The sequence below is a fragment of the Phacochoerus africanus genome, chromosome 4 (genome assembly GCF_016906955.1).
Source record: "Phacochoerus africanus isolate WHEZ1 chromosome 4, ROS_Pafr_v1, whole genome shotgun sequence".
NCBI classification, from domain to species: Eukaryota; Metazoa; Chordata; class Mammalia; order Artiodactyla; family Suidae; genus Phacochoerus; species Phacochoerus africanus.
Genome location: NC_062547.1, coordinates 63501482 through 63522939, shown reverse-complemented (window position 1 = coordinate 63522939; position 21458 = coordinate 63501482). Strand labels below are relative to the sequence as shown.

General features: G+C 44.4%; 1 protein-coding gene across 1 annotated transcript; it reads right to left on the bottom strand.

The window, feature by feature from the left end:
• Positions 1 to 5199: 5199 nt before the first annotated feature.
• LOC125124602 (olfactory receptor 10T2-like) lies at positions 5200 to 17011 on the bottom strand. Its single transcript, XM_047774665.1, has 4 exons — positions 16937 to 17011; positions 16584 to 16695; positions 16524 to 16531; positions 5200 to 6189 (listed from the first exon to the last, which is right to left on the bottom strand). Exons 1-4 carry the CDS (start codon positions 17009 to 17011, stop codon positions 5200 to 5202), a joined length of 1185 nt encoding a protein of 394 aa, XP_047630621.1.
• Between the last annotated feature and the right edge of the window lie 4447 nt (positions 17012 to 21458).

Sequence of the window (21458 nt, the reverse complement as noted above, 5' to 3'; positions counted from 1 at the left end):
GGCCTTTTACAAAAGGCCGCGCCCCTTTGCTGCTTCCAATAGCCAGGCCTTCATTTGGCTGACTGTTGCAGGCCTCCGCAGATTCCCTGCGCTCTGAACCCAGGCGGCTTTCCGCAACCGCGGCGCTGAACACCTCTTCTCGTTGGCGGAGCCTGAACAGTCACGGTCCCTTTGCCAGAGTCCACATCTTTCGGGACCTCACCCCCAACAAACCTCGCCCTCTCGATCTAATACCAGACTCCACCTCCCATCCTACCGCAATACTGCCATGGAAGAGGCCAGGTCCCCACCCTCTCCTTTTTTTTTTTTCTTTTTTTGTCTTTTTGCCATTTCTTGGGCCGCTCCCGCGGCATATGGAGGTTCCCAGGCTAGGGGTCGAATCGGAGCTGTAGCCACCGGCCTACGCCAGAGCCACAGCAACTCCAGATCCGAGCCGCGTCTGCAACCTACACCACAGGTCACGGCAACACTGGATCCTTAACCCACTGAGCGAGGCCAGGGATCGAACCTTCAATCTCATGGTTCCTAGTCGGATCCGTTAACCACTGAGCCACGATGGGAACTCCTCACCCTCTCCTATTGAGAGACATTTCTGTTTCTCCAGTTTGGGGCTATTACAAAGCCCCTATGGACAATCATACCAAGTGTAAATGAAACGAGAAAGCTTCAGAAGTGGTGATGGAGAACAGAAGACAGTGAGGAGCCAGTGAGGTCATGGCCAAGGACCACGGAAGACCATAGATCAAGACCTTACCGCCAGAGAGGGCAGGAATATTCACAACATATTTAAATTGCTAAATCCATGGACTTCCGTGTGTGTTTCCCATGCATCCTTTGAAGTTTATTGTCTGTTATGACTTTAACATTTATTTTGGGAGTTCCTGTCGTGGAGCAGCGGAAACGAATCAGACTAGGAACCCTGAGGTTGTGGGTTCGATCCCTGGCCTCGCTCAATAGGTTAAGGATCCAGCGTTGCAGTGAGCTGTGGCGTAGATCACAGAAGCGGCTCAGATCTGGCGTTGATGTGGCTCTGGCGTAGGCTGTCGGCTATAGCTCCGTTTAGACCCCTAGCCTGGGAGCCTCCATATGCGGCTGATGCAGCCCTAAAAGGACAAAAGACAAAAAAAAAATTATTTTTCATGTGGATTGGACGTTTCTCCCCAGCCATTGTCTGTGGGTCACCAGCCATAAAAAAACCCCATTCCGGGGCTTGAAAGACAGTTTGAACTGGATGCTGTGGATGCTGGATGGTGACTCACTAGGCTGTGTTCTTGGAGAAGATGCTACACGTGAGAAGGAGCATATGGTTGGTGTAAGACCCTGAGAGGCAGCAGTCCTTCTGGTTCAACCTGTCTAAGATGTCTTTACATCTTTTCAGCACCAAGATATTTACAAGACAAATAACTCCTCTTGCTAATACTGAGTGCCTCTCATAACATTAACTTTTTAAATTTTAATTGTAGCAAAATACACATACAATGAAATTTACCAGTAGCATTAAGTACATTCACATTGTTGTGCAACCATCACCACCATACCTCTCCAGATTGATCTTTTTCATCTTGTGAAACTGAAACTTCATAGCCATTAAACAGCAACACGCCATGCCTCCTTCCACCCAGTCCCTGGCAACCACCATTCTACTTTCTGTCTCTATGAATCTGACCACTCTAGTTAATTCATATAAGCAGAATCATACAACATTTGTCTTTTTTTGTGTCAGACATTTCATTTAGCATAATGTAATATCCTCGAGATTCTTCTATATTTTAGCAGATGTCAGAATATCCTAGAGTTCCTGCCATGGTGCAGTGAGTTAAGAATCCAACTGTAGAAGCTCAGGTCACTGCAGAGTTGTGGGTTCAAATCCCAGCCCCGCAGTGGATTAAAAGATCCAATACTGCCACTGCTGCAGTATAGGTCGAAGCTGCAGCTCAGATTCAATTCCTGGCCTGGGAACTTCCATATGCTGTGGGGGCAGCCATAAAATAAATTTTAAAAAAAGAATGTCCTTCCTTTTTGAGATTGGATAATATTCCATTGTGTGTATACACCACATTTTGATGATCCATTCATCTGTTAAATGTTCTACCTTTTAACTATTGCAAATAATGCTGCTTTGAACATGAGTATACAAATACCCAAGACCTTGCTTTTGATTCTTTTTGTTATATATACAGTAGTCAAATTTCTAGATCATACAGCAATTCTGACTTTAATTTTTAATCTTTTGAGGAATCACCATACCATTTTAAAATAGTAGCAGAGGAGTTCCCATTGTGGCTCAGAGACAACAAACCCAATTAATATCCATGAGGATGCAGATTCAATCCCTGACTTCACTCAGTGGGTTAAGGTCCAGTATTGCTGTGAGCTGTGGTGTATGTCACAGACACAGCTCAGATCTTGCATTGCTGTGGCTGTGGTGTAGGTCAGCAGCTGCAGCTCCAATTTGAGCCCTCGCCTGGAAACTTCCACATGCCACAAATGTGGCCCTTGTGTAGAAACTAAAGTAAACTAAAATAAAAAATGGTAGCAAATGCACCATTTTACAATTCTATCAACAGTGTGCAATGGTTCCAATTTCTCTATATCCTCGCCAACACTTGTGATTTTCTGGGGGGGGGGGGTTGTTTGTTTTTCTGTATTTTTAACACTAGCCATCCTTATGGATGTGATAGTACAATTTTTCATTCATCATTTTGCTGACTCACTATTTTTTTTTTTTTCTTTTTGGGCTGCACCTGTGGCATATAGAGGTTCCCAGGCTAGGGGTCCAATCAGGGCTACAGGTGCCAGCCTACACCACAGCCACCGCAACACCAGATCGGAGCCACATCTGCAACCCTACACCACAGGTCACGACAACGCCAGATCCTTCACCCACTGAGCGAGGCCAGGGATCGAACCCACAACCTCATGGTCCCTAGTCAGATTTGTTTCTGCTGCTCCACAACGGGAACTCCTCAGGACTCACTCTTTCTTTAATTTTGACAGCACTTCCCTTGGAAAAGAGAATGAAAAACTTGCCCTGCAGCAAACAAACAGGCACACAACAAATTTCATTTTCACAAAGAAGGATTAAGGCAGCCTAGTTACACTAAAAGAATACTGCAATCCATATTTCCCAGCATGATGGTCATGTAATCTTTGTGATTAATTAGTTTCAAAAACAATCCTCCGAGGGAGTTAAATATGGAAGTTCCCCTCTGGCACAGTGGGTAAAGGATCATACAGCATTGCCACAGCTGTGGTGCAGGTCACAGCTGCCGCATGAGTAAGTTTGATCCCTGGCCCAGAAACTTCCATATGCCTCAGGTGTGGCCAAAAAAAAAAACCCAAAAAAAACAAAAAAGTTAACTAAAAAAATGAAAAAAATTATAAAATAAAAAAAAGTGGAAGTTCATATCATGCTGCTGCAAGTGGCTAATCATTATCCTTAATTTTTTTTTTTTTGGTTTTTTTGCCTTTTTTTTTCCCTAGGGCTGTTCCTGTGGCATATGGAGTTTCCCAGGTTAGGGGTCTAATCGGAACTGTAGCCGCTGGCCTATGCCACAGCCACAGCAACACCAGATCCAAGCCATGTCTGCAACCTACACCACGGCTCACAGCCGTGGCCAGGGATTGAACCCACAACCTCATGGTTCCTAGTCAGATTCATTAACCACTGAGCCACGATGGGAACTCCTATCCTTAATTTTGAAGATGAAATGACAATAATTTGAACTTGAATTTTAAAAAAGATGGAAGAAAAATGAGCTTAATTCATCTTCAAAAAGAATAAAGCAAACTAAAAATTCAAAAGAATAAACCTACACCACAGCCACAGTTCCCATCGTGGCTAGTGGTTAACGAACCTGACTAGCATCCATAACGATGAGGGTTCGATCCCTGGCCTCACTCAGTGGGTTAAGGATCCGGCGTTTCCGTGAGCTGTGGTGTAGGTCGCAGACGCAGCTCAAATCCCGTGTTGCTGTGGTTCTGGCGTACCCCAGAGGCTACAGCTCTGATTCAACCCCTAGCCTGGGAACTTCCATATTCCGCGGGTGGGGCCCTAAAAGACAGGAAAAAAAAAAGGTCAATAGTTCTTACCATTCATTCAATCAACAAATATTTGTCAACTGCATCTAAAATACCAGGCACCATGATGTGCACTAGAAATACACATTATTTGTGCACCCTACACTGTAGTGAGAGGAGACAAACAAAAAAATCATTTCATTTTATTTATTTATTTTTAATGGCTGCACCTGCAGCATACAGAAGTTCCTAGGCCAGGAGTTGACTCAGAGCTGAAGCCACAGGCCTACACCACAGCCACAGCAACACCGGATCCGAGCCGCATCCATGACCTACACCACAGCTTGCAGCAAGGCTGGATCCTTAACCCACTGAGTGAGGCCAGGGGTTGAACCCGAAAAACCTGCATCCTCACCGAGATTACATCAGGTTCTTAACCCACTGAGCCATAATGGGTACTACCAAGATCATTTTAGTTAGTGGTAAATACTTGGGAAAATATAGTGTCAAGAAAACAAGCCACAGACCGGGAGAAAATATTTGCAAAAGAAAAATCTGATAAAAGACTCTTATCCAAATATACAAAGAATTCATATAACTTAACAATAAGAAAAAAATTTTAATAGTTAAAATGACAAATTCTGTCATATGTATTTCATCACAATTAAAAAATACCAACTCTTCCCGCTTTCTTTTTTCTCCTATCATATACCAAAGAAGTAAAGGATCAAAGGGGAAGAGAGCTAGAGGATAATCATGAAAACAACTGCATATGAATGTGTGATTCTGATAGGAAATCTAAAGGCAGTCTTGGGTTGGAAACAATCACCCTTTCCCACCCCCCACCCCCCCAAAATGAACTACTTCTGAATGAGATAAAACAGAAGGATGCTGCATGGGGTGCCAATCCTTGTTCATGCTGGGTAAAGTACTGCCCACCACTGCCTTCCACAGCCGGCTAGTGCCAGGAAGGGTCAGTGGCTCCAGTAGCAGCCATCATGCACTGCAGACCACGTTGCATCCAGCAAAGGAAAGGAAATGAAGACAAAGGGAAAAGGCAGGCTGTATGGATCTCAGGCACTGTTTGTAAATTGCTTCACCTAGACTATTTCATTTAAGTTTATGGGAGTAGCCTCTGTCTTCCAGGTGGGGGTACTGAGTGTCAGGCAGGTCACCTGTTCAGGAAAAGCTGAAGCGGGAACGCTGAGCAAGTGTTATTTTAAAATTCCGAGGCTTCGCCCCCAGGGTCCTACTCAGGGCCACCCTCACCTCCTTATTGCGCAGAGTATACACCACCGGGTTCAGCAGCGGCGTCACTACCGTGTAGAACACAGCCACCAGGCGGTCCTGGTCCGGGTTTCCCCTGGACTCAGGCCGCAGGTAGATGATGGAGGCGCAGCCAAAATGCACAATGACCACCGTGAGGTGGGCGGCGCAGGTGGAGAAGGCCTTGTGCCGTCCTGCTGCCGACGGGATCCTCACAATAGTGGCCACAATGAAGGCATAGGAGAGGAGGATGAGGAGGAAAGAGACCAACACCACAAGGATACTCAGGAAGAAGATGGCCAGCGCTTTGCTGGCACTCTCAGCGCAGCTGAGCTTCAGGACCGGGGCAATGTCGCAGAAGAAGTGTTCCACACGGTCGCTGTGGCAGAAGGGTGAGGAGAAGATCAGGCTGGTCTCGATTAAGGCCACCGAGAACCCTGAGCAAAAAACCAGTATTCCCAGGCAGAGGCAAAATGTGGGTCTCATTATTACTGAATAGCGCAGGGGATGGCAGATGGCTACATAGCGGTCATAACCCATCAGGGTAAGGAGAAAGCAGTGGCTGCATCCCAAGCCCAGGAAGAAGAACATCTGAGCCCTACAGCCAGGGATGGAGATAGCCTGGTTCTCCATGAGCAGATGAGCCAGCATGTTGGGGATGGTGACCAGTGTGTAGCAGGTCTCAGAGAGTGACAGGAGGGCCAGGAAGCAGTACATAGGAGTATGAAGGGTCCGATCCACATGGATGATGGTGATGATGGTAACATTGCCACTGAGGGTGACCAGGTATATGAAGAAGAACAGTGCAAAGAGAGGGGTCCTCAGGTCTGGGAGGTTAGAAAAACCTACCAACACGAACTGTGTCACCAGCCAGGTGGCATTTTCCCGCTGCTTCTCAGGAGCCTGAGAGAAGAGGACAGAGGAAATGGAATCAAACTTAAGAAGGCTCTGCTAAGTGTCAGATACCAGTAAGCTAGGATAACCATCCCTGTTAACAAAAAAAAAAAAAAGAGAGAGAGAGAGAGAGAGACTCAGAAATGAAGTCAGTATTTTCCTAATATCACTCAGCCATCATCTCTTCAATAGACAAGAAAAATCACAGATATGGAAACAACCTGAGTGCCCATTAACAGATGAAAGGATAAAGGAAATGTGGTACAGGAGTTCCAGCTGTGGTACAGTGGCTAAGAATGCGAATGCAGCAGTTTGCTCCCATGACTCTGGAGGCACGGGCCCAGCCCAGTGGGTTAAAGTACCCACTGTTGCCACAGCTGCAGCTCAGATTCAGGATTCAATCCCTGGCCCTATATGCTGCCATGAAAAAAAAAAAAAAAGAAAAGAAGGAGGAGGAGAAGGAGGAGAAAAAGAGAAAGAGGAAGAAGGAGAAGGAGAAGAGTTCCCGTTGTGGCTCAGCAGAAATGAATCTGACTAGTATCCATGAGGACACAGGTTCAATCCCTGGCCTCGATCCATGGGTTAAGGATCCTGCATTGCTGTGAGCTGTGGTGTAGACTGCAGATGCGGCTTGGATCCCACTTTGCTGTAGCTGTGGTGTAGGCCAGTGACTACAGCTCCAATTCGACCCTAGCCTAGGAAACTCCATATGCCACAGGAGCGGCCCTAGAAAAGGCAAATCCGACTAGGAACCATGAGGATGCAGGTTCAATCCCTGGCCTTGCTCAGTGGGATTGGCATTGCTGTGAGCTGTGGTGTAGGTCACAGATGACTCGGATCCCAAGTTGCTGTGGCTGTGGCATAAACCGGCAACTGCAGCTGATTCGACTCCTAGCCTGGTGCAGCCCTAAAAGAAAGGAAAAAAAAAAGAGGAAGAAGTAAAGAAAACCCTCTAACACTGATATCTGAAATGAACAAAATAACACTTTAACCTAATACCCAAGTTTACATCAGGACTTCCATAGGCCCTAGGCATTTTTGCCTTCCTCCATAAAAATTGTAGGGTTGTTTTGTTTTGTTTTTTGCAGCCGCATCTAGGGCACATGAAGTTCCCAGCCAGGGGTCTAATCTGAGCTGCAACTGCCAGCCTACATCACAGTTTGCGGCAACACCAGATCCTTAACTCATTGAGGGAGGCCAGGGATGGAACTGGCATCCTCACAGAGACAACATCGGGTCCATACCCACTGAGCCACAGTGGGAATTCCCACAAAAATTGTTTTTAATTTTTATTTAAATTTTATTTTTTAAATTTTTATTTGAATAAAATTCATTTAATTTATGAAATAAATTAAGTAAAATTTATGTATTTAATTTTATTTATTTAATTTATAAATTAAAATTTAATTTTCAGTCGTTTTATTATAAAATTAAAGTTTTAGCATTTTAGGGCTTTGGTGGTATAAAGATAACTATAGTTTTCACCCTAGAAGTTCATTTATTTCTTCTGATCTTAGAAATTAACATGGCTTCATGGACTTCCTAATTAATGTTGCAGGTCCTAGGCATTGTCCTTATGAATATAGCTCTGTTAATTAAATGGAAGATAACTTTGAAATTATTGACCATTTTATATTAAAAAATAAGGCTTCATGGAGTGGATAAGCAGTGAGATCCTGCTGTTAGCACAGAGAACTATATCTAGTCACTTATGATGAAATATGAGGAAGGATAATGTGAGAAAAAGAAAGTGTATATATATATATATATATATATATCACCAGGTTACTTTGTTGTACAGTAGAAATTGACAGAACACTGTAAACCAACTATAATGGAAAAAATAAAAATTAAAAAAAATAAGAGTCCAGTAAAAATCCTAGGTTGGGAGTTTCCATTGTGGAGCAGCAGAAACAAATCTGACTAGTATCCATGAGGATGCAGGTTCAATCCCTGGCCTTGCTCAATGGGATTGGCATTGCTGTGAGCTGTGGTGTAGGTCACAGATGAGGCTCGGATCCCAAGTTGCTGTGGCTGTGGCATAAGCCGGCAACTGCAGCTCTGATTCGACTCCTAGCCTGGGAACTTCCATATGCCATGGGTGCAGCCCTAAAGAGCAAAAAGAAAAGAAAAGAAAAAAGAAAAATCATAGATTGATGATAGTTTTATTATTGTGTAATCAATTAACCAGCTAGCTCAGAAATACCCACGTTAATGTTTGAGTATTTTGTACTCAGTTGGAATAGGACTTTGTTTTAAGGAAAATAGTCCTAATGCAATCTTCCTAGCTTAAGAGTTAAATGGTTTGGAGAGAAGCAAATTTCAGCCTTGAAATGCAACTCTGAGACAGGGATGGGTGGCAGTGGTGAAGTGAGTCTTGATTTATGCTCCGTCTAATGGCACTTGGGGTAACCTCCAAGCCAGTGACGCTTAGAAGAGAATAAATAAATGGCTGTCCCCCTGAAATTATTCATCTGCAGCAAGAGGATGAGAGAAACAGAATGATTTCAATTACAAGTTTGTTGAAACTTTAATTTGGGAAAAATAAATTTTAGTTTTTAGTTCTGATATATAGAGAAAAAGAACAAAAATGCGCTTGGTCAACACCAAAGATATTCTGTTTATAAAAAAAGACTCATTAAGACCATCAAAGAACTTAACAGGAGCAATGACAGTGAAAAAGGGATGCCCATTTTCATGAAGAAAGGAAAACCAGGAAGCAGGAAGCAAGCAGGCATATTGATCAAGCAGAGGGGTGCACATTTTTCTTGTTAAAGGCCAGATAGTGGACATTTTAGGCCATTTGGGCTGTATGGTCTCTGTCATGACTTTTCAGCTGCCATCCTTTTTTTTTTTTTTTGTCTTTTTGCCTTTTCTAGGGCAGCTCCCATGACATATGGAGGTTCCCAGGCTAGGGGTTGAATCGGAACTGTAGCCGCCAGCCTACGCCAGAGCCACAGCAACTCGGGATCCGAGCCACGACTGCAACCTACACCACAGCTCACGGCAATGCCGGATCCTTAACCCACTGAGCAAGGCCAGGGATCAAACCCACAACCTCATGGTTCCTAGTCGGATTCACTAACCACTGAGCCACGACAGGAACTCCTCAGATGCCATTCTCGTGTGAAAGCAACCATAGCAATGTAAAAATGAATGTCCATGGCTGTGTTTCAATAAAAACTTTGTTCATAAAAACAAACATGGAGGAGTTCCCGTCGTGGCGCAGTGGTTAACGAATCCGACTAGGAACCATGAGGTTGTGGGTTCGGTCCCTGTGCTTGCTCAGTGGGTTAATGATCTGGCGTTGCCGTGAGCTGTGGTGTAGGTTGCAGACTCGGCTCGGATCCCGAGTTGCTGTGGCTCTGGCGTAGGCCGGTGGCCACAGCTTCGATTAGACCCCTAGCCTGGGAACCTCCATATGCCGTGGGAGCGGCCCAAGAAATAGCAAAAAGACAAAAAAAAAAAAAACAAACATGGAGACAGACCTGGCCCTCAGACTGTAATTTGCCAACCCCTGATCTAGCACAAATAAAACTAAAAGAATATTCAACTTAGGGAAATTTCAATGAGGTCCTTGAGGGAGTCATGCTATGAAAAAAAAAAAAGGAAAAAAGAAAAAATGAAACCTGACTTGAAATCTTCAAAAACTAAAGCAAAATGAAGCTCCAAAACCAAGAATCTCAGACACCTCTTAGATGTTGAGTTCCCTTGTGGCACAGCAGGTTAGTATCTGGCATTGTCACTGCAATGGCCCAGGTCGCTGCTGTGGCACAGGTTCAGTCCCTGGCCTGGGAATTTCCACATGCTGCAGGTGTGGACCAAAAAAAAAAAAAAAAAATCTAGATCAAAAAAAAAGCACACTGGGCAAAGATGTCCAGATCATGTGTCTGAAAGAGGCTCATTTACTACAAATTAAACTATATTAGAAAGAATATCAGGAATTCCCCTCATGGCTCAGTGGTTAACGAAAGCGACTAGCATCCATGAGGACACAGGTTCAATCCCTGGCTTTGTTCAGTGGGTTAAGGATCCAGCGTTGCCATGAGCTATGGTGTAGGTCACAGACGCAGCTTGGATTCCGCGTTGCTGTGGCTCTGGTGTAGGCCAGCAGCTACAGCTCTGATTGGACCCCTAGCCTGAGAACCTCCATATGCCGTGGGTGCGGCCCCAAAAAGACAGACAGACAGACAGAAAGGATATCAAAGCCACTATGTAGTGAGAATAAGAAATTCAATTACCTAGAAGTTTTCACAGAGGAAAAAAAAGTAACTGGATTATAACCACTAAAAAGGTATAATCTCTGAATTTCACAAAATATTGTTAAATTGAAATAAACATATAGGCAAGTCACAAACTAGAAGAGGTTGTTGTCTTGTTTGGCTCTTCTTTTGCACAGAAAAATAACCATAAACAAAATGAAAAGACAATGTACAGAATGGGAGAAAATATTTGCAAACAGTGTTACTAACAAGGGATTAATTTCCAAAATATGCAAACAGTTCATACAGCTCAGTATCTAAAAAACAAACAATCCAATTGAAAAATGGGGAGAACACTCTTGGGCGTATATCTGGACAAAACTTTCCTTGAAAAAGACACATGCGCCTGCATGTACATTGCAGCACTATTCACAATAGCCAAGACATGGAAACAGCCTAAATGTCCATTGACAGATGATTGGATTAAGAAAATGTGCTATTAAAAAAAAAAGAAGATGTGCATATATAATGGAATGCTACTCAGCCATAAAAAAAGAATAAAATAATGCCATTTGCAGCAACATGGATGGAACTAGAGACTCTCATACTAAGTGAAGTTAAGTCAGAAAGAGAAAGACAAATACTATATGATTTAAATTGTATCTGGAATCCAATATACGGCACAAATGAACCTTTCCACAGAAAAGAAAATCATGGACATGGAGAACAGACGTGTGGTTGCCAAGGGGGAGGGGGAAGGAGTAGGAGGGACTTGGAATTTGGGGTTAATAGATGCAAACTATTGCCTTTGGAATGGATAAACAATGGGATCCTGCTATATAGCACTGAAAACTATGCCTGGTCACTTGTGATGGAGCAAGATAATGTAAGAAAATAGAATGTGTACATGTATGTGTAACTGAGTCACCTTGCTGTGCAGTCGAAAATTGACAGAATACTGTAAATCAGCTATAATGGAAAAAATAAAAATCTTTTTTTTTTTGTCTTTTTGCCTTTTTCTGGGGCCACTCCCATGGCATATGGATGTTACCATGCTAGGGGTCGAATCAGAGCTGTAGCCGCCAGCCTACGCCAGAGCCACAGCAACACAGGATCGGAGCCGCGTCTGCGAACTTCACCACATCTCACAGCAATGCCAGATCCCTAACCCACTGAGCAAGGCCAGGAATCGAACCCACAACCTCATGGTTCCTCGTTGGATTCGTTAACCACTGAGCCAGATGGGAACTCCCCATAAAAATCTTTATTAAAAAAATTTTTTTAAATGGGGAGAAGACAACATAGACAACTTTCCAAAGACATACAAAAGGGCAAAAGGCACATGTAAAGATGCTCAACATCACAAATTATTAGAGAAACACAAATCAAAACTATGACAAGGTATCATCTCACCCCTGTTGGAATGACCATCATCAAAAAGTCTAAAAATAATAAGTGCTGGAGAGGATGTGGAGAAACGGGTGCCCTCCTACGCTGTTGGTGGGAAGGTAAATCGGTGCAGCCACTATGGAAAAAGGTTCCTTAAAAACTAAAAATAGAATTACCAGGAGTTCCTGTTCTGGCACAGCAGAAACGAATCCGACTAGTATCCACGAGGATGTAGGTTCAATTCTTAGCCTCACTCAGTGGGTCAGGGATCCAGCGTTGCCACAAGCTGTGATGTATGTTGCAGACTTCGCTCAGATCCTACGTTGCTGTGGCTGTGGTGTAGGCCAGCAGCTGCAGCTCCAATTTGACCCCTAGCCTGGAAACATCCATATGCCTTGATTGTGGCCCTCAAAAGAAAGAAAAAAATAGAATTACTATATGATCCAGCAATCCCACTCCTGGGCATATATCTGGAGAAAACCATATTTTGAAAAGATACATGCACCCCAATGTTCATTGCAGTATTATTTACAATAGCCAAGACATAGAAGCAACTTAAGTGCCCATCAACAGATGAATGGATAAAGAAGATGCAGTGTATATATACAATGGAGTATTAGCTATAAAAAAGAACAAAATAATGCCATTTTCAGCAACAAGGATGGATCTAGAGATTATCATACTGAGTGAAATAAGTCAGATACAGAAAGGTAAATATCATATGATATCACTTATGCGTAGAATCTTAAAAAATGATAAAAATGAACTTACTTACAAAAAATTGAAGCAGACCCACAGACAGAGAAAACAAACTTACAGTTACCAGAGGGGAAAGGTGGAGAAGAGGGATAAATTAGGGTTTGGGATAAACAGATATACACTATCACATATAAAATAAACAGCAAGGACCTACTGTCTGGCACAGAGAACTATATTTGATGTCTTATAATAACCTATAATGGTTATTACACTTAGCCAAAAAAGGAAAAAAAAAGAATCTGAAAGAAGAGAAAGGAGATATATATATCATATATATACATATACATATATGAAACAATTTGCTGGAGTTCCCATCGTGGCTCAGTGGTTAACAAATCCGACTAGGAACCATGAGGTTGCAGGTTCGATCCCTGGCATTGCTCAGTGGGTTAAGGATCTGGTGTGAGATGTGAGCTGTGGTGTAGGTCGCAGACGCAGCTTGGATCCTGCGCTGCTGTGGCTCTGGCGTAGGCCAGCGGCTGCAGCACTGATTCCACCCCTAGCCTGGGAACCTCCATATGCCGTGGGAGCTGCCCAAGAAATGGCAAAAGGACCAAAAAAAATAATAATAATTGCTGTACACCAGAAACTAACACAACATTGTAAATCAACTATACTTTATTAAAAATAATACCATATTGCATATTTGAAAGTTCCTAAGAAAGTAGACCTTTAAAATTCTCATCCCAATTTTGTTGTTGTTGTTTTTCTTGTTGCTTTTTAGGGCTGGACCTGCGGCAAATGGAAATTCCCAGGCTAGGGGTCAAATCAGAGCTATAGCTTCCGGCCTATACCACAGCCACAGCAACACAGGATCCAATCTGCATCCGCAACCTATACTACAGCTCACAGCAATGCCAGATCCCAGACCCACTGAGCAAGGCCAGGAATTGAAGTCACACCTTCATGGATACTAGTCAGATTCACTTCTGCTGTGCCAAAACAGGAGCTCCTAAGTAGTTCGTTTTTTAATTTTTTTTTAATTGAAGTATAGTTGACTTGGAGTTTCCGCTGTGGTACAGTGGGTTAAGGATCCAACGGCAGCAGCTGGGGTTGCAGCAGCTGTGCAGTTCAACCCCCTGGCCTGGCACAGTGGTTTAAATGTTGCTACAGTGTTGCTACGGCATAGGTCACAGCATTCAATCCCTGGCCCAGGAACTTCCATATGCTCTGAGTGGGTCCATAAATAAAATAAATAAAGTATAGTTGATTTACAATGTTGTGCTAATTTCTGCTTACAGCAAAGTGATTCACATATATATATGTTGTGCTATACCGTAGGACCTTGTTGTTTATACCCTCTGTATATGATAACTTACATCTGCTAACCCCAACCTTCTTCTCCATCCCTCTCCCAACACCCCGCCCCCTGCAACCACAAGTGTGTTCTCCTTGTCTGTGAGTCTGTATCTGTTTCAAATATAGGTTCATTTGTGCCATATAAAATTGTTCACTTTATGTTATATGAATTTTACCCCATTTTTAAGAAAGATAGCATTTTTTTTTTTGTCTTTTCTGTCTTTTTAGGGCCACACCTGTGGCATGTGGAAGTTCCCAGGCTAAGAGTCTAGTCAGAGCTGTAGCCGCCGGCCTACACCACAGCCACAGCAATGCAGGATCCAAGCCGCGTCTGCGACCTACACCACAGTTCATGGCAATGCCAGATCCTTAACCCACTGAGTGAGGCCAGGGATCAAACCCACCACCTCATGGTTCCTAGTTATTTCCGATGCACCACGATGGGAACTCCAAAAGACAGCATTTTTTAAAATATCAGGAGTTCCTGTTGTGACTCAGCAGTAAGGAGACCAACTAGTATCCATGAGGTTACTAGTATCCATGAGGTTGGAGGTAAATCCCTGGGCCTGCTCACTGAGTTAAGGATCCAGCATTGCCGTGAGCAGGTATAGGTTGCAGACGCAGCTCTGATCCTGCATTGCTGTGGTTGTGGTGTAGGCCAGCAACTGCAGCTCCAATTCAACCCCTGGCCTGGGAACTTCCATATGCTGTAGATACAGCCCTTAAAAACATATAAATAAACAAAATAAGAAATAAAATATCAGATAGACAATGATTGAACAGGAAAATAAATGCTGGGTGCTAATGGGTTTGTGCAGAACTAGGTGCTCTATCATCACCTTTGCATTGCCGATTGCAGGAGATGCAATTTGTCTGTATATTTGGTTCTATTATTCTGCTTCTAGATTTTTCTTTGATTCTATTATTCTGCTTCTAGATTTTTCTCATAAAGAAACTATCTGACATATGTACAAGGATATTCACAGTAGCATTATTTAAAATTAAAAAATAAAAACAAAAGTAAACAAATGGGACCTAATCAAACTTACAAGCTTTTGCACAGCAAAGGAAATTATCAACAAAACAAAAAGACAACCTACAGAATGGGAGAATATAGTTGCAAATGAGGCAACCAAAAAGGGCTTAATTTCCAAAATATACAAACAGCTCATACAATTCAACAACAACAAAAAACCCAAACCAACTGATAAATGGGCAGAAGACCTAATAGATATTTCTCCAAAAAGCAATACAGATGGCCAAGAGGCACATGAAAAAATGCTCAACGTCATGAATTATTAGAGAGGTGCAAATCAAAACTATAAGGACCCTGGTCAGAATGGCCATCATTAATAAGTTTACATATAGCAAATACTGGAGAGGGTGTGGAGAAAAGGGAACACTCCTACACAGTTGGTGGAAATGTAAGTCCGTAGAGCCACTATGGAGAACAGTGTGGAGGTTCCCCAGAAAACAAAATAGAGTTACCATATGACCCAGCAATCCTCTTCCTGGGCATATATCCAGAAAAACTATAATTCAAAAACGTACATGCACCCAGAGTTCCCATTGTAGTTCATCGGAAATGAATCTGACTAACATCAAGGAGGATGCAGGTTCGATCCCTGGCCTCACTCAGTGGGTTAAGGATCCAGCGTTGCCATGAGCTGTGATATAGGTTGCAGACACAGGTCTGATCCTGCATTGCTGTGACTGTGGCGTAGGCCAGCAGCTACAGCTCCAATTCAACCCCTAGCCTGGGAATCTCCATGTGCCTTGAGTGCTTCCCTAAAAGACAACAACAAAAAAAAAGACACATGTACCCTTATGTTCACAGCGGCACTATACACAATAGCCAAGACATGGAAACAGCCTAAATGTCATCAACAGAGGAGTGGGTAAAGAAGATGTGGTACATATATACAATGGAATATCACCCAGCCATAAAAAAGAATGAAATCATGCCATTTGCAGCAGCATGGATGCATCTAGAGATTATCATATTAAGTGAAGTCAGAAAGAGAAAGACAAATACCATATGATATCATTTATATGTGGAATCTAAAACATGGCACAAAGGATCCTATCTACAAAACATAAATAGACTCACAGACATAGAGAACAGACCTGTGGTTGCCAGGGGGGAAGCGGGTGGGAGTGGGATGGACTGGGATTTGGGGATTAGCAAGTGTAAGCTATTATACATAGAATAGATAAAAAAATAAGATCCTACTTATAGCACAGGGAACTCTACTCAATGTCCTATGATAAACCATAATGGAAAAGAATATTTTTTAAAAAGAATGTATCTATTTATCTATCTATATACATATACATATATATCTATGTATAATTGAATCACTTTGCTGTAATGCAGAAATTAACACCACATTGTAAATCAAATATACCTCAATTTTAAATGTTATAAAAAAATAAAATAAAGTTTTTAAAAAACACCTAATATTCAATAAAATGCCCTTACAAACCATTAAGGGGGAAAAGGCACTAAAACTTTAATGGAAAAGAAAATAAAGGACCATCATTAAAGTCATGTCTTTAAGGAGTTCCCATTGTGGCTCAGCAGTGATGAGCCCAACTAGTATCCATGAGGATGTGGGTTCAATCCCTGGACTTGTGGTTTAAGGCTCAGTCGCTCTGGAATTTCTTGTTCCCCTCCTCAAGTTCAGATCTCACCCGTAGGGCTGGAGATGGGCCAGGGTGGCTTATCCAGCTGGGCAAAGGCTCCAACCTCACCCTGGAAGGAAACTCGGAAATCCATCGAGAGGATACATGGGGGAAGAATGTTTCGGGTAGACACAACAACCCGTACAAAGGCCCTGGGGCTGGACTGTGCCTGGAACAGGAACTGCAAGGAGAAACAAGGAGATAGAGGGAGTGACTGAGAGGGAGGAAGGAGGCGAAGGCAGGGAGGTGACTAGACATGTCTCGTGGGTCATGGCGAGGACTTTGGCTTCTATGCCAGGCAATGTGGAAGCCATGAAGGCTTCTGAGCAGAGGAGGGATGTGACTTGACTCAGAGGTCCCAGGTTCCCTCTTGCTCCTGTGGGAAAACAGAATGTGGGGTATATAGGGGACAGCTGAGAGACAAAGAGGAGGAGGCTGGGCTGCTCCAGGTGCATGATGACAGTTGGGGGCCACAGAGGTGGTGGGAGGTGGCCCATTCTGGACAGATTGTGGAGATGGAGCCCACTGAATTTCCTAACAGGTTACACGTGGGTGTGAGAGAAAGAACAGGGTGTGGAAGCTGGCACAGCTGTATCAGGAGGGCAGGGTGGGACCAGCCCAGCCAGGATCAGAGGGAACTCTGTTCATCTCAGGAATGCTGGGCCGGACACACACTGAGCACGGCTGACTCATGTGGACAGACAGCCCCTCTCCATCCCCACTGCAAAGGTGGCATCTGCCCAGTCCAGAGAGAAGGAAGAATAAAGAGGGAGGCCCTGAATGGGGCTGAAATATCACCCTGCAGCAGCCAAGAAGCTGTGACTTAGAGTTGACCTCAAAGCATCCAAAGTCTGCTTTCTAGTTGTGGCAGGTGAGAGTGTCTGGCGGACAAGGCAGTCTGGTTATAGGACTAGAAAATTCCTCACTGGGGAGCTCCCACTGTGGCACAATGGGATTGGCAATATTTCTGGAGTGCTGGGACAAAAGTTCAATCCCTGGCCTGGCACAGTGGGTTAAGGATCTGGTGTTTCCACAGCTGTATGGTGTAGGTTGCAATTGCAGCTTGGATCTGATACCTGGCCTGAGAACTCCACATGCAGCGGCCAAAAAAAAAGAAAGAAAGAGAGTTCCTCGTGTGCATACCTGGAACTGATGACAATTGCACCTACAGACAGATCTCCAGGCCGAATGATTGTTGGTGGGAGAGTTGGGATTTGGTGAGTCCTGAGCTCAGGGGCACACCTATGCCACCCCCACGGTGAGGGTGAGGACCAAGGAACACATGGAATTAGGGTCTGGAGTCTCTTTTTTTTCGCCTCTTTAGGGCTGCACCCACAGCATATGGAGTTTCCCAAGCTAAGGGTCTAATCGGAACTACAGCTGCCAGCCTACGTCACAGCCATAGCAACACCAGATCTGAGCCACGTCTACAACTTACACCACATCTCACAGTACTGCCAGATCCTTAACCCACTGATCAAGGCAAGGGGTCAAACCGACAACCTCATGGTTCCTAGTCTGTTCGTTTCCGCCATACCCCGACAGGAACTCCTGGAGTCTTTCCTTTTCCTCTTCTCATCAGGAAGCCTCCCTAGAACAGGAGCCCCTTCCCCATCATATTTGAGCCCTCACCACTAAATGATGTGTATGTGTGCATTTGTGCACATGAAGCTCCAAGGTACGTGTGTGCATATGAATGACAGCTGCTTGTAGGGCACACATGTATGCATTTTGTGATGCACGTTAGCCCCACCCTCTCCCCCTTACCGCTCACACACCTGAGTATGCCAGGGTTCTGGGTGTGTGTTCCAGGTATGAGTGAGTGTGCATGGCAGTGGACAGTTCTCCTTGAGCTCCCCCCTTCCTTTCCTGAGCAAATATCATCTCCTCCATCCCACAATCAGCAGAAAACAGAAGTGAACACCTTTGGGACAAAGGCTCTCTAAATCCATTCCTATTGGCTATTTTCAGATAAATGCTCAGTCACTCCGTCATGTCTCTCTCTACCGACTGTGACTGAAGTTTGGCACCTGCCATCACCCTCTACATGGAGTAAAACATGAACTACTGCAGCTGCCAACCCACAGCACACCTTGAGCTCCAGAAGTGAGGCACTCTGTACTCTGGTTGCTCTGGGAAAACTGGAAGAACAGGTCTTCAGATAGTTAGATTTTTCAGGAGAAGATTTTATGAGCCTAATTCTTGCATCTCCTCATATCTAGTAAACCACTAAAACCCTTCAATGATGACTGACATCTATAACTAGTAGTAACCTTCATGAGGCCAGCAGCAAACTTCTGTAAGATGTGTGCATGGCTGCATGCACCTCCCCTTTCACCTTTATGACTCACATCTTTTTGGACCACATTCACGGAATTGGGAATTGGGAATTCACGGAATTGGGAATTGGAGTTGGGAATCTCTGTATGCCGTGAACGTGGCCCAAAAAGATACAGAGATTCCCAACCAGCCTACACCACAGACACAGCAGCCACAGCAAGGCAGGATCTGAGGCCATCTGCAACCTACACCACAGCTCATGAAGCCAGAGATCAAACCTGAGTCCTCACGGTTCCTAGTTGGATTTGTTTTCGCTGTGCCACGATGGGAACTCCATGATTTATATCTTGATATTCACCTTTCCTCTTTTTTTTTTTTTTGGCTTTTTGGCTTTTTGCCATTTCTCGCTCCACTGCTGAGGCTTATGGAGGTTCCCAGGCTAGGGGTCTAATCAGAGCTGTAGCCACGGTCCTACACCAGAGCCACAGCAACACGGGATCCGAGCCGCGTCTGCGACCTACGCCACAGCTCACGGCAACGCCGGATCCATAACCCATTGAGCAAGGCCAGGGACCAAACCCGCACCTCTTGGGATTCGTTAACCACTGAGCCATGACGGCAACTCCTCCCCTTTCCTCTTTCTGTGAGGACTGTCACTCCAAAGGTGGGCCAGTGAGCCCCGGGGGAACTCAGGAAAGAAACAAAGAAGACTGGACCACAGTTGAGGTGCATATCAAAGAATTCCAGTAAGCCCAGACCTTTATATCTTCCCATAAAAATGGGTTTTCTGTAAATCTGGTTATCTGTAAATCTTTTGTCCCTACTACCTTCCCTCCGTTGCAAAAACTCATAGATCCTGGCTTCCCCCCTAGATTCCTGATTCCTCAGGGCAGTTTCTCAGTTTCTAAATCCTAATTTCACCCCAAATAAAACTTAACTTTCAACTTTCAGTTTGCGCTTTTTTTTTTTAAGTCAGCATGACTCATTTTCAGATTCACACCTAAGACTGAGGATGGACTAGGGTGGCTGCTCCAGCAGGACAAATATCCTGAGTCCACACTCACCATGGCCGAGGGAAGCTCCCACAGTGCCTGCCAACACCCCGTTCTGCTTACCGCCTGAGAGGAGAGGCTAAGGACTGGGGTCCTGTTATACAGGGGGGCCCTGGAGTTGCTGTCCCAGGGGCTCCCCAGACACTAACGAGCCCCCTAGGGCTCAGGCTGGTAACACCCTGCGGGGGTTTTTCCCTCCTGGAAACTGGAGACCCCAGGGTCTGCTTCTCCATCCCCCAGGCTCTGATGACAAAAAGTGGGTGGAGGACTAATTACAGTTTCTCTGTGGATGGCAGGCTATGACACATGCATCCTCAACTCAACTCTGCCAAGGGCCGGTTAGCGCCCACCACGTGCTGGGAAAGACTTGCTGCCCCCAGGCAGATGCACACTCCCTGCTGTGCCCTCAATTGGGGAAGGAAGAGTGGATCATTTTGATGTTGTACAAATGTTGCCCAGCTTAACTTCTTGCGATTATCCCTCTTTTGGCCTCCCCAGAATTAATTAGTCACCAAATCTTCCCTATTCTTTCTCAACTCCTCCCACCCCATTCACTCCACCCCGTCCTAATTCAAGCTGCATCCTTCTCACCTATTGCAAAAGCTTTCAGTTTCTTCTCCCTCCAGTCCATCCTCTGCACTGGCCACCAGAACAGGAGATGATGGCTCTCTACCCAAGGACCTTCCATGGCTCCCCATTGCCCTCAGAGTAAAGTTTAAAATTCTCCATCTTCACTTTCAAGACTCTTGTGGTCTGTTTGGTCCCTGCTACCAGCTCTAGTTTCAAATCCAGCCATTGCTTCAGCGAACTGACCTACCTCCACTGATTAAATTACTAATAAGTGAGATGATGTATAGATAGACCCAGCCATTCAAATTGCTGGCTCTCCCTCTAAGATTTCCATGCTATTTCACATCATTTTGCCCCTTCCTATGCTATTCTGATTCTCTCAGAATTTCTTTTCCCCCTCCTCCTAGCCTCTTGGCAAACTCTTCCTCCTAAAACACACATCTCTAGTATCACCTCCTCCAGGAAATCTTCCCTGATCACTCCAGGATATAATAACATGCAGCATCTGTGCTCCTAGAGGTCCCAGGTTTCTTCTTGATACTGTCTTTCCCTGTGTGTCTCCTCCTAACCTGTGAGTGCCTCAGAACTCTCTTCATCTCTTCCACCTCCCAGGAATATTAAACTTAGATGACAAATTTCCCCCTTGCATTGCCATCCTCTCTTGCTTTCTATGCTGCCTGCTTTTTGTCCCACTCTTCTAGCCACTCTTTCTCAATCTCCTCCTCTCATACCTCCTGAAATTAAAATTCTCTGGAGTTCAGGAGTTCCATGGTGGCCTAGCGGTTAAGGATCTGGCATTTTCACTGCTGTGGTTGGGGTTTGATCTTTGTCCCAGGAAATTTCACATGCCACGGGCACAGCAAAAAAAAAAAAAAAAAAAAAAATCTCTACAGTTCAGTCCTAGACTCTCCTCTCTCCCTAGCTGAAACATTTGTATTTTTAAAAATTTCCCTCAGTGGAGTTCTCTTGTGGCTCAGTGGGTTAAGGATCTGGCATTGTCACTGCAATGGTGTGGGTCGCTGCCATGGCAACTGTTCACCCC

Coding starts and splice junctions, on each gene's coding strand:
- LOC125124602 (XM_047774665.1), bottom strand. CDS start 17,011: ATGGGCCACCTCCCACCACCTCTGTGGCCCCCAACTGTCATCATGCAC. Junction 16,696..16,936: donor AGCCCAGCCTCCTCCTCTTT/GTCTCTCAGCTG, acceptor TTCTCCTTGCAG/TTCCTGTTCCAGGCACAGTC.